Source organism: Acomys russatus, chromosome 14 (assembly GCF_903995435.1).
Source record: "Acomys russatus chromosome 14, mAcoRus1.1, whole genome shotgun sequence".
Lineage (NCBI taxonomy): Eukaryota > Metazoa > Chordata > Mammalia > Rodentia > Muridae > Acomys > Acomys russatus.
The window spans coordinates 30,989,674-31,003,113 of NC_067150.1; the positions used below are offsets into that span (position 1 = coordinate 30,989,674).

At 40.5% G+C, this 13,440-nt stretch overlaps 1 protein-coding gene across 1 annotated transcript in view; it reads left to right on the forward strand.

Moving 5' to 3' along the window:
- LOC127197857 (von Willebrand factor A domain-containing protein 5A-like) overlaps positions 1–10,759 on the forward strand; it is a 55,968-nt gene extending 45,209 nt beyond the window's left edge. The window contains 9 exon segments of the mRNA XM_051155703.1: positions 4,111–4,225; positions 4,943–5,107; positions 5,374–5,474; positions 5,828–6,081; positions 7,405–7,458; positions 7,583–7,699; positions 8,189–8,319; positions 10,089–10,209; positions 10,680–10,759. Coding sequence (XP_051011660.1) covers positions 4,111–4,225; positions 4,943–5,107; positions 5,374–5,474; positions 5,828–6,081; positions 7,405–7,458; positions 7,583–7,699; positions 8,189–8,319; positions 10,089–10,209; positions 10,680–10,759 — 1,138 coding nt within the window.
- Positions 10,760–13,440: the final 2,681 nt, after the last annotated feature.

Here is a 13,440-nt window from a genome sequence, read left to right on the forward strand (position 1 = left end):
TTTAACAACTCTAGGACTTCCTTGGTAGAAATTTTGGAGTCGTTTTATTTATACTATCGTATCATCTTCAAATACTGATACTTTGGCTTCTTCCATTCCACTTTGTATCCCTTTTATCTTCTTTAGTTTTCTAAATGCTTCATCTATGACTGAAGACTATATTGAAGAGTCATGGATAGAGGGGCATTCTTGTCATATTCCTGATTTAGTGGGATTGATTGAAGTTTTTCTCCATTATTTTGGTGTTGACCATAAAAGGCTATATATTGATATTGCCTTACTATGTTTAGGTAGATACATTATATCCCTGATTTTTCCAAGACTATTAACATGAATGGGTGTTGGATTTTGCCAAGTGCTTTTTCCATATCTAAGAGGATGTACATGGTTTTTTCTTTCACTTTTCTTATGTGATGATCAGCTTAATAGATTTACCTATATTGAACCACCATGCATGCCTCTGATGAAGCCTGCTTGGTCATGGTGAATGATATTTTCATATGTTTTTGGATTCTTTTGGGGAGTTTTTAATTGAGGGTTTTTGTACTCATTTTCATATGGGAAATTTGTCTGAAATTCTCTTTCTTTGTTGGTTTTTGAGTGGTGTAGGTATCAAGATGTCTTGGCCTCAGAGTGAGGTTGGTAATGTTCCTTTCATTTCTATTTTATAGAGTACTTTGAATAGAATTGATGTTAAATCTTCTTTGAAGATCTGGTATAATTTTGCACCACATGGATTCAGGCCAGAATTCTCATAGGATTCTTGACTGTATCTTTGAACTCATGCTGGAAGCTGATAAGGGAATGGGTCCTATTCAAGAGTATAAAGGAATAGCTTTCCACACACTGATCCTGCTGTGTTTTTGTCTGTTAATTCCTAAACTGATATCCTTCCTCTCCCCTCTGCTCTGCTCCTTTCATTTTTATTGTGACAACTCATATTTAGTCCTACCCAAAGAGCACTAAAAGAACAAACATAGTGCTCTATTTGAGCTCTCCGAGTTCTTTACTGAATTGATAATTCTTTCTTGAGGACATTAGAACCCCCGAGTTCTCTTGTACCTGAAAGGGGTTTTCCTCTTTTTGTACAGATAGTTTGATGGGAGCTCCTTCTGCAATGGTGAGCTTCTATCCCGCTATGCCAGAAGTGGAGACCTCAAGCGTCTGTGGAGAATTTGTGTTCCTTGTGGACTGCTCCATAAGTATGCAGTCCCCCTTGAACAACCAGAATAAGTCTGAGCTGCGCATAGAGGCTGCCAAGGTAAGGGCAGATTCTTCACTATTCATCCATGCCATGGGATGATTACTAGGACGGATGGGAGTGGAGCCCATGTGTAGGTCTAGGTCTGTTCTGCTCAGGGCAACAGCAAGCATGGCCACTCAGTTCTTTGCCTTGAAATGAAAGGTGACAGTAGACAGTGACATACCTCACCCCTAGGAACTACACTAGGGTCTGTATATTTGGTAGTTCCCTCTCTCACCCCACCTCCTTATCTTCTCTCACCTTCAGGAAACTCTGCTGTTGTTGATAAAGAGTTTGCCAGTGGGGTGTTATTTCAACATCTATGGATTTGGCTCTTCCTATGAAAAATTATTTCCGTAAGTGTCTTGGACAAGCATAGACTGTGAATGAATGGGCTTCCGAGGCAGATCTGCACTTTTCAAAAGACTACTGCAAAGTTGTCCTGAACACTGGGGTTGTCCCGAGAAAGTTTAAGTGATTGCGATAGGATTGGGAATGTATGCTACTGCCACGTGACTAGATCTGCTTGTTTCTCTAAGAGAGAGTGTAAAGTACACTCAGGAATCAATGGAGGAGGCAGTGGAAAGAGTGAAGGATTTGGAAGCTGAACTAGGGGACACTGAAATCTTAACACCACTTTGCAACATATACAAGGCACCCTCCATTCCTGGCCATCCCTTACAGGTGAGTATTAGAAGCAGTGAGAGAGCAAAAAGGCTCTGCATAGCATGAAATAGAAAAATTTTACCATGCTAAGCTCAGAGGGACAAAGAGTGAAATCCTTTAATAATCCAATCCCAAGAAGTTCTTTCTTATAGAATTGAGTAAACTATGTGTATTCTACAAAATAGTGAAGAGAAAAAAGACCAGAGGCAGTTTTCCTCCTTCGTTTCATATAGGCAGTTGGTACCACAGAACCTTCCGATTAAGCAGCATCTGGAGGATGAGAATCTTCTCAGGGGTCTGGAGTCTCACTGCTGGCATAGAGCAAGTGACTGTGCCTGCTCCAGGGTAACTAGGCTTCAAAGACTGGAAACAGGTGTCTTCCATGGAGCCAGTGATGATGGTGTCTAATGAATCTGACGGAGGCTCAATGAATGTTTTTCTTTTGCAGCTTTTTGTCTTCACAGATGGAGAAGTTACTGACACATTTAGCGTCATCCAAGAGGTGAAGTTAAACAGCAAAAAACACAGGTATGAAGAGAACATGGTTTCTGCCGTGCTGACCAGAGCTCAAGCAACACTACGTATGACCTGTTTATATGTAACAGCACATTAAAATTTATAGCATTGAGTGCATAATCATTTATGTAGGGACTTCTAATTTCCTGTTTTGTCGTTATTGTTTTGTATGGTTTTTAATAATTAAATTTGTTATTTGACCACTTCAGATATATACACAGAACACACACACACACACACACACACACACACACACACACACAAGCCTACATATTACTCCTCTCATCTATTTACTCTTTTTTTTATTTACTCATTTCTCAATTTATTCTTAATTAGGCTAACAAGGATCTCTATTTTTTGTGTTTCCAAAAGAGAATGTGTGTGTCTGTGTGTGTGTGGCGTGTGCGTGTGTGTGTGTGTGTGTGTGCATGTGAATGCATGGGCGTGCACATGCTATTCATGCTCTGGGAGTGTGTGTTTGAGTAATAATTATAATTGAATTTCATCCACTTTTTGAAGTAAGTGGTGATTTTATCTTTCGTTGCTTTAGGTGGGGATGGTATCTATTATTACATCTTATTTCTACCTTGTATTCTAGGGTAAACACATCTCAGTACTCATGAACAATCTCTGTCACATATTGTTGGGTTCAATTGAATCATATGTCCTTTGATTTTGCATATTTATTAATGGAAAATAATCCCATGAGGTTTTGGTATCCATGCAGACCAGGCATCACACAATGAGCCTGAAAATCAAAAAGAAACAGAAATAGCCCTATTCCAACCTCATGAAATAGGTCCTTGTCCCATGCTTCAGATAGTAAGTGGACATCAGATGCGGGATAATTTTCCTTTCCTTCTTTACATTTCCAGGTCTTGGCTACGAGGCTCATATTTTCTCAGTCATTAGAGCCAAGTTTCATGGTAGCTGGATGCTTTACACAAATTATTAAAACTACTGTGTATTAAATCTTTAGTTCTATCAATTTGAAAAACAGTGTAGGTTTTCTGTGAGTAGAACTCCTAGTTTGTATTGCCTTGAGCCTTGTATTTGAGTCCTTTAATATCCGAATCTTTTAAGAAGTCACACACTTCACCTCTGGGTCTTCTGCAGGGCAGGTGTCTGGAAATTCTGCTAATCTGCTGCTTTATTTAAAACAAATAGTGACTATCTTATAGGTAATCTGGATGGATTAAAACTACTGAATAGATATTGGTCCTCATGCTTACATGAAGAAAGAAAATACAAGTTCTAAGACCAACTTGCAGGATGATGACTCACATGACACAATATCCACAGATACTAGATGTCCACACATCAGCCAAGATGTCCGTGCATTTACTTGTCACTTTGATATTTCATTGCTTACTAGAAGAATGTTGGAGATAGAATGTTTCTAGATAGCTGCTCATCTGCCCTGTAGGAGAATAGAAACTAAAGACAGATTTTGCAAATTCTCTGGGCCATAGATCTGGTCAAATGAATCTGAGCCTTTCCTCCTAGAAGACTGTGATTTAAATTGAATCACTCAAGGCATGGAAATTAAGTATGATTTCTAAAAGATAATAATGTACTGACTTTGAGGTAAGTACCTTGTCACTTGTGGTTTTGAACAGCACGTGTTAATTGGTAATTGTGCTATGGAGAGCCCGTCTTTAATGTTCATCATTTCACCATTGCAGATGTTTCTCATTTGGAATTGGAGAAGGCGCCTCCACCAGTTTAATCAAAAGCATTGCCCGGGTATCAGGGGGCAGTGCAGAGTTTATCATAGGCAAAGATATGATGAAGACCAAGGTAAGAGCAGGCAGTGTCCACAGTTGCATTCTCCAGAGCAAGCAGGACAGACAGAAGGGACAGGGACACTGCTGCAAACGGAGATGTCCTACTCTCCTGGAGGGCACATTTTCATGAGTCTTAAGCAGAATATTTGGAAAGTCTTATTACTTTGGTAAAAACAAAAAAAAAAGTAAGGTTTTCATATCTAAAGAATGACATCTGGGTGCCGTAACTGGAAATCCATAGAGGTGATAATTAAAGTAGTGATCCTTTTGTTTTGAAGAGCAGACAGAAAGAAAGTGAAAGACTTGGCAGCTTTGTCTGTGTCTGCAGTCTATACTCTGAGTCAATCTAGTAGAACCCATTCTACATGCAAAAAAAAAGGCCAGTGTCTCTTTTTGGTTGTCTGTTTGTTTGTTTTTTGTGAGTGTGTGTTAGACTAAAACATGCTAAATTCACCTTCCTTATTAGTATAGAAAAATGGAAGACATCTCTGATTATGTTTCTAAACTTCTCTTTCCATTTTGTTACAACTTCTTTTCTAACTCAGTTCTGCAGAGTTCTCTTTTCTCAAATATTTCCTTCATTCACACCTACACTTTTAAATCTCTCAATTCTTACTTAGCACTGGTGCTTAGACGTGACTTGAGATATGTCCTTGGGTCCCGTAAATAGTTGACAATAGTCATTATTATCATTCTTGTGTGTAATCCTGGCTCTTCTCTCCCCCAACAGGCTCTTAGGTCTCTGAAGTTTGCTCTACAGAGTGCAGTAGAGGACATCTCTCTGACCTGGGATTTGCCGCCTGGTCTGTCTGCTAACATGCTTTCTCCAAAGCAGACTGCCATCTTTAGGGGTCAGAGGTTAATCATCTATGCCCAACTGACTGGGTTTATGCCCGTGAGTCCCTAATCTTCTTCATTCCTTTACTCAGTGGAGTCTGTATCAGCAATCTAGTTAACACTAACTGTTGCTTTGGATTTGATCAAGATATACACTAGCTAGGCAGGCAACCTCTCATCCTCTTCTTTACGACCTATGTATACTATCCTGTACTATCAGATTCTTACTCTTACACTGCAGCATAGAGCTGCAACGCTATCCTCATCTCACCATTTTCTGAGTAAGTATAGGCTTTTCCACTCCTGCTCTTTTCTTATTGGTAGCTAATGGAGAGCTCTGGGAAAATATGCCTCAAGTACACCATCCAGGGCAAGAGTATTGAAAACAGGGTGACATTTTCCCTGCAACCCAAGACGAATGACAGGTAAGAATTCAGATTTGCTTCTCATTTTCCACTCTTTCTCATCCCTCCTCTCCCCTCCCCTGCCCTCTGCTCCCCTCCCCTTCCATTCTCTTCCCTTCCCTTCCCTTCCCTTCTCTTCCATTCCCTTCTCTTCCCTTTCCCATTTGCTCCCCTTTCTTTTCTCTGCCATCCTTGATGGTCCAATTATTCTTGTCCCTTACCAGTGTTGTCTGCTAAGCTATTCTTTTTCTCATTAATTCATCTAAATGCTTTGTCTCTGCATTCCCTCCCACCTGCAATCAGTAGCTTTTAAGAGTCTTGGGTATGTGGTTTGCAGTTATTTTTCTTTAATTGTCTATGGTAACTTTTTTCAGCTTCGCCATTCATCGGTTGGCTGCAAAGTCCTTGATTCAGATCAAAGACCTGGGACCCAGTAAGACCCCAGAAAGAGAAATAAAGGATGTGGTGAACATCAGCTTTGAGTCTGGAGTGCTCAGCTCCTTCACAGCTTTCATTACCATAATGAAGGGGCTCAACCAGCCAGTGCAGTGTAGTGCTGTTCACAGACTGATTCCAAGGCCAGTGGCATTTGATATTGGTATAGCACTTCCACAAATAATTACACCAAGTAAGTTTTATTCCAATTTAAACTTATATATATCGGGTCTCAGATATCTAAGTACATCATTTGAAAAATGGTAAGTTTCAGAATCTTAGAAATTTAAAATGGAATAAGTATCTTAAATTTTTTGTGTGTGTCTTCATCAATCTACACCCAAGATTTATGGCTTGCCTTAAAATTTCTAGAAAAGTAGATTGCGTTCAACTCAGAGAGAGATTTTATAGAGAAGTAGAGAGAACCCCCGGACATATTACAATACAGGGTCCAGTTGAATTTATAGAGTTTTTTGGTAGGCATAAAAACCAGAGAGAGAAGTGGGTTTTGTAAATCACTTGCAGTTGGTGTTAGCAGCTTTTTCTGAAGAACGTGGGGGGAAGAGGACTGTTTCATTTCTAACATACGATTTCACCATGTAGTTCTGGTGAATAGAAATTAAGGCTATCAGTTAAAGATACTGACGAGGAGGAGATTTGTTTCATTGAAGTTTACATTGAGTGAATAATAAAGTTGAAGTGAACATGACACTTTTTTGAAATAAAAGAAGAATCAAGGAGCAACAGCAGGGTAGATCAAAGACTATTTTAAAACATGAAATGCTAAGTTAAAACACTAGAATTATGAGATTGGTATTAAAAAGTAAGATTAAAATCTTTCTGAGATATCACTCAATTCTGCATGATACCAATGGCTTAAGGACATGAAAGAGGTGTGTTACAGCCATAGTTACTGGATCAGAAGAAGTTAAGATCTTTGCATTAGGATGCTGCATAGGCTACCTACATGTATGATCGTAATCATCAAATTTGTGGAAGAGCTAGGAGTACATTGGAAACCTGTGGTAGGAATTTGGGAAAGATAGGACTTAAGTAGTTGAGAGAAGGTAGTAGTGAGGAACATGGATGATAATCCAGGTGAGAGAGAAATTAATATTTTGGGGACTGAGAAAATTGTCAGCCTTACCTTCTGATCATAGATGGTTAGAGTACAATTGCACTCTTCTTCAAATGGACAGAAGTAAAATATCTTTTTGGAGAAACAATATTTTGAATTAGGGTGTAGCTAGAAGATTCCTCTTGTATCAATGGTATGATGCCGCTACGAGTGCTTAACACATCTGAGAGGTTTCAAAAGACTCAGTAGGAAGTAGAATCAAGGACCAGAAAAATAGTGTCTTTATTGCAAGAGCCAACATAGGAGAAGGGCACATCATGGTTAGTGAGTGAAGCTGATGTGAATAAGAGGGCTGATGTCTCAAATCCTCAAATATTTAATTTTTGCTACAAAGCATGGATGATGCTGCAGTCTTCACTGTGCATTTGTGTTTTTTAGATTACAAGCCACGCTTCGGCTTGAGACCGGCAAGATATGTAACAAATTCTCAAGGTATTTTGCATGCAGGATATAGAATGAATCCATAGTGTCCAGAGATGTCTATCGAGACATACTTCTACAGTCTGAGGGAGTTTCTACCTAGGAATCTTTTCTCAATAATATTTGTTTTTCACAGATCATATGGATTATGAAAGGCAATCTTCAGTTCTCCAGAAAAAACCACGGGTATTTAAACTAATACCAGTGACAGATTCTTCCACCAGAAAGAACAACTTACAGAATGACCACAAAGGTGAAATGGTCCTCAGAGCCTGTCTATGATTTATGTAACCATAAACTACTTTTCAGTACTCTTTGTCTTGGAGCTTTCTCTAACTAATGGGTAACTGATTAGAGGCAGCAGGCATGAGGTGATAGCTAACATCACCTTGTATTTGCCAGAATGAGTCTAACATCATTAATCTATACTCAGCACTTGATTCCTTCTAATGCAATGTAGTTTAGCGTCCTCAAGTTCTTCAAGCCCATTGCCTGTATCTTCCTGCACAGTCCACATGTCCTTAGGACCTGGGCCCACTAGCATATGCTGCTGCTGTCTTTCAGATCTAAGACCAACTGCTTTGTATCAAGGAATAGAAACAGTCTGTAGATTTTCTGCAGAACTCTCAATATGGCCTCCCACTCCAGAAGACTTCCACAGGAGGGCTGTATCCCATTGACTCTGTGATTTCCCTTGTCACCCCTCTTTTGTCATTGGTTTTAATTTTTTTTTTTCACAAAGCTATAGGAGAGAATGTTGCTGGGAAGCTGATTTCCCTCAAAAATGCAAATGGATCTTGGAAGCTGGATGAAGACCTGGCCATGATCCTGGGCACTAATTTGGAAGACATCAAGGCTGCAAACCCTGCCAAGGTGAGATGCAAAGTGAAACAGGGGCAAGAGTGTGTGCTTCATGAGGTTATGAACACAATTAGAATTTGTAGGAACCAGGGCCCAGCTGAGAACTAAGAATATAGGTAATGCAAAGGTGAAATTCACTTGTAGTGTATAGAAGATTAAAGCATTGAAATAATGGTCAGGGTATTGGAAGGCATGGTCAGCATGATGGATGTCATAGAGAAAACTCAACACTATTCAGTGTTAGGCTCATTCACTAAGTGCCAATAAATGACAGACAAATTTTTAATCAATAGTGGTATACATTCTGTTATATAAAAACTGATTTAACTATTTAGGGTACAGCCACAGGAATATTTCTTCAAAATTATTTCAGCAGGCTGGAAAATTTTCACAATGATAATTCATTTTAACACTAAAAAATATAAGATCTTCTACTAGTTAGACAAATAGATCACCAAGAGATCTGAACTCCAGCGTATAGGAGGTCATGTGCTTAATTCAGTAAAAACATATAGGAAAGGAGAATGAATATGCTGTTATCTTAATTTCAGTTAAAAATTTGGATATTTTTCTTTTCTTTTTTTAAAAAGTATTTAATGTATTCATTTTATATCCCCAGTGTAGTCCTTCCCTTGCCCCCTCCTTGTTATACCCTCCCTTTCTCTTCCCCATTTGCCCTACCCACTTCCCTACTACTCAGAAAGGAGAAACCTTCCTCACCTAACTTCTGACCCCAGACTATGTAAGTTCCAGATGCGCTACCTGCATCCTCTTCCTCTGTGACCTGGCAAGGCCAGCACACCAGAAGGAAGTGATCAATGTGTGGACAATAAAGTCCATGTCAGAGGCAGCCCCTATTGTCAATATAATAGAATTCACATGGAGACTATGTTGCCTATCAACTACATCTGAGAAGGATGTCTGGGTCCTCTCCTTACATGACCTCTGTAGGTTCCTCAGGGTTGAGATTTGATGGCTCTGTTGTTCTCATGGTAAAGCTCCTGTCCCCTCCATGTCCTTCTATCACTCCACTTTTCCATAAGACACTCTGTGCTCTGACCCAGAATATGGGTGTGAGACTCAGCATTTGTTTCATTCCTCTACTGGGTGGAGTCTTTCAAGGATCTCTACGGTAGGCTCCTGTCCTGTTCCCTCATTTCAAGCTCTTCTTGTAGCTGTTTTATTTGTCCTTCTGAATGAGAATTAAACATTCTCCCTAGGCTCTTCCTTATTATTTATCTTCTTTAGGTCTCTGGATTACAACATGATTATCTTGTAATACATAGCTAATATATGCTTATAAGTGAGTATATACCATGCATGAGCATGACAGTAAGCTGTACTCCTCCAGGGCTTCTGAATTATCTCCTGCCTCCAGGTTCCAACCCTGCTTAGGTTCCTTTCCTGACTTCCTTTGGCACTGAACAGAATGCACATTTGTAAACCAAATAAAACTTTTCCTACCCAACTTGCTTTTTGGTGGTGGTGATTCTTGGCAGCAATTGAAACCCTGACTAAGATATCCATACACTTGGTGTTTGGAGTGTTTTAAGGAATGTGATGATGGTTACATTGGACTTACAACCTAAGTCATTTTCAAAAAGGCAAGAGAATATTATGTGATGCTCTGGTCAGTCTTTATGGTAGATGTGGGGCACAGAATTCATGTTGCAGCATATTGGGGTATGATGAGGAAGAAGACAGTAAATACCTTTGCTTCCTCTTGAGTGGCTTCCTGCCCTGCCTGAAGCCTCACAGAAGTGTCTGCTTCTGTTTTGCAGCATGAAGATCCCTCAGCCTGGGCTGCAGTGCTGGTTGGGCTCTGGCTGCATGCCAATGCAAAGGACTTCACCGGCCATTTTCTGAAAAGGAGTGTCATGGCCTGGCTTCATAAGCATGGTGGTAGGAGCACAGTCCTCCTCCCTCACTTACCCTCTTTCCCATCTGTCTCAAGCAGCTATGCTGCTACATTCTGGGGAACATTAGGGAGCCCCATAGTTTCCCCAACCTGCTATCTTAGACCATTGCCTGTCCCTTCAGCTAATTTTCCATTTTGATATTAGAGTTAATATCAACTTGGTAGTTGGGATAAGCTGAGAAACAGCAAAAGAGCAAAGATGTGGATGCTTAGCTGAAGAAGCCTATCTCAAGACATGTAGCAAGTCCCCCTGTATGTCTATTGTATCCTTGCTCCTGTGTCCCTTGGACAGGAAATCTAAAGGAGAATAAGAACAAGAGTGAAAGAGCCAAAGGGCACTGTACGAAGCTAAATCAATGCTGAAGGGTGTGACAGAAATGATTGAGAAGGCTGAAGGAAGGATCCTCCCTCTCCTCTCCTGTCTCACAATTCTGACTCTTGTTTCTTCTCACAGGTTCCTCCATCCCCATGCTTGTGCAGGCTGCCAATGGTCTCTTGAAAGTATCTGTGAATCCTGATGCCTTAGGCTTCTGAAGATGTCACCCACATAAAGAAGAGTGTTTCCTGGGTACCGCTAAGTCCCTCATTTCTTCTTGGCTGAGAAACCTTTGGTTTTAGCTTTACTGCTTTTTATTTGTCATAACAAGAACATTCTAATAACCTTGCTTATCTATTCCAGTCTCTTTGTATCTATCTCATTTTTTCTTCTGGGGGCAGTCATCATGGCCTCTAAAATGTTTTTATTTCATTGTACCTTTATTTTATTCATATACATTTATTCATATACAGAATGACACTTGAATTTTCCAGAGCAATTACAATAAATATAGAGTTAGCATGTATCATTGATCCTGAGCAATGGCTCAATCAATAATCTGCATTATTAGCCAGGTATGGTGTCATACACCTATAATCTCAGCACTCAGATAGATAGAGGCAGGCAGGTTCCTGTGAGCTTGAAGCCAGCTTTATTTACAAAGTGGTTCCAGGATACCGAAGGCTACCCTGAGAAACCCTGTCTCAATAAAACTAAAAACAAATAACCTGCAATACTATTTCCACTCATTTTTTCTCTTGCATGATGGTCAGGACCATAGCAATAAACTTTATATGACTGGGAGCATGAATTGGATGAAAACTGATTTTCAGCATCAATATGTAGAGAGAATCTATTGCGTATTGTATGGGAATATCACCTGTCAATAAAATTTGATGGCCTATTAACTGAGACAAGAAATAGGAGGTAAGAGTGCTGTTCGGCAGATGGAGTCTGAGAGATAATCAGACTCAGGAGACTTGCCCCGTGACTCTGAAGAAGATGGAGATATGAAACTGGGCGATTGCTTATAAATAATATCACTTTTATTCTAGTCTAAGTCACATGACAGGACTTAGAATAGTTCCTAAGTCCTGTCTTGTGACTTAGTCAGGGAATGTGCCTAGATATATTGGCCTACACTTTTGTTAATATGTTTAAGCCTTAGAATTGTTATTTCGGAAGTTTAAGGCTAGGGGGAAAACATGCTTTTACAGATGTAATTCAAACTTACCTAAGAATCCAAGCTTAAAACACAAGACTCAGGCATTAAAACAAAGAGTTTTGGATACAGAAGCAGGGTCAAAAAGACATGAGGGCCCTTTTAGAAGGGTAACTGACATGGGGATTAGTTGCCTGAGGACTGAAGGTGAGAGGGCTGCCAGAAGAAGGGAAACCAATTGGGAGAACATTTGTGGAACAGCATGAAGACTTGTAAGCTCTTCTTAGGATATGAGTGTGACCACAACTGAGATTCCCAGCAGCAAGGTGTATACAGACACTGAAGGAGCCACATTCTATAGACAGGCAGCACATCCAAGGAGGGAGAATGATACCAACCCACAAAACTTTGCACCCAAAATTCACCCCACATACAAGGTGTGTAGTGATAAAAATGCAACAAAGATTGAATCAAGGGCCAAACAATGATGGGTCCAACTGGAGACACAGCTCATGGGAGAAAGCTAACCCTTCTCACTATTCGTGCTACTCTGCTAATGCTTGCAGACGGGAACGTAGCATAGTTGTGCACTGAGAGACAACTAAACACTTGGAAGGGGACAGGGAAGGGTGTCATGTTCTACAGACTGAGCTACCAGGCCATGTTTATAGCAGCTCTGTTCCTACTTGCCAGAGACTGAAATTACTCAGATGCCCCTTAAGTACAGAATGGTGAAAGAACCTGTGATACATTTACACTGTGCGGTACTACTCAGCTATTAAAAACGACATCTTGAGAGTTGTAGGCACATAAATGGTACTAGAAAAGATCTTCATGATTGAGTTAACTTAAACCCCAAAAGCACCACTCAGAAGAGGAAACAGAATAGACAGCAGAAGCATTGAAGAGAGGAAATAGGGTAGGAGAAGAAGCATGGGAAGAAATGAAGATGGAGATCAGACCTGAGGAGAAAGGGAGGGAGGCTGGAGAACAGAGGGATAGCAGAGAGAAGCAATGGGGGTGGCATCTCTGTTACAAGCTGGAGACCTACTATAGAGTAGGCTCCTGGGAAGACATGGGTGTGACTACAGCTGAGACTGCTAAAAGCAGGGATCATGGAGAATGAAGAGGCCACCCTCGAATTAGACGGGATCCTAGTGGAGGACGTGGAACACCAACCCACTCACAAAAACTTCTATACCAAATTTACCCTGTGTACAACAAGTGCAGGGATAAAAACAGAGCAGAGATTGAGGGAATAGACATCTAAAGACAGCACCAATCTGATACCCACCCCATGATAGAGAGTCAATGTATGGCACTATAAGGATAATATGCTATGCCTATAGATGGGAACAGAGCATAGCTATTCTCTGAGATCCTCCACCCAACTAAGGATTGAAACAGATGCAGAGAATCACAGACATACATTGGGCAGAACTCCGGGAGAACTGTGGAAGTATGTGGGCAACGAGGAGAGAAGGAAGGGGACAGGAGATTCACAAGAAGACCAACAGAGCTAATTAAATAGGGCTCAGCTGGGCACTTGGAGACTGAAACATCAACCAAGGACCATGCATGTCCTATACCTAGGCTCTTTACACAGATATAGGTGTTCATCAGCTCCACTTTCATATGTGTCTCCTCCTGTGGTGATTGGGGCTGTCTCTGACATGGACTTTGTTGCATGCTTTTGGGTGACCTCCACCTCAAGGGGCTGTCTTGCCAGGCTACAAT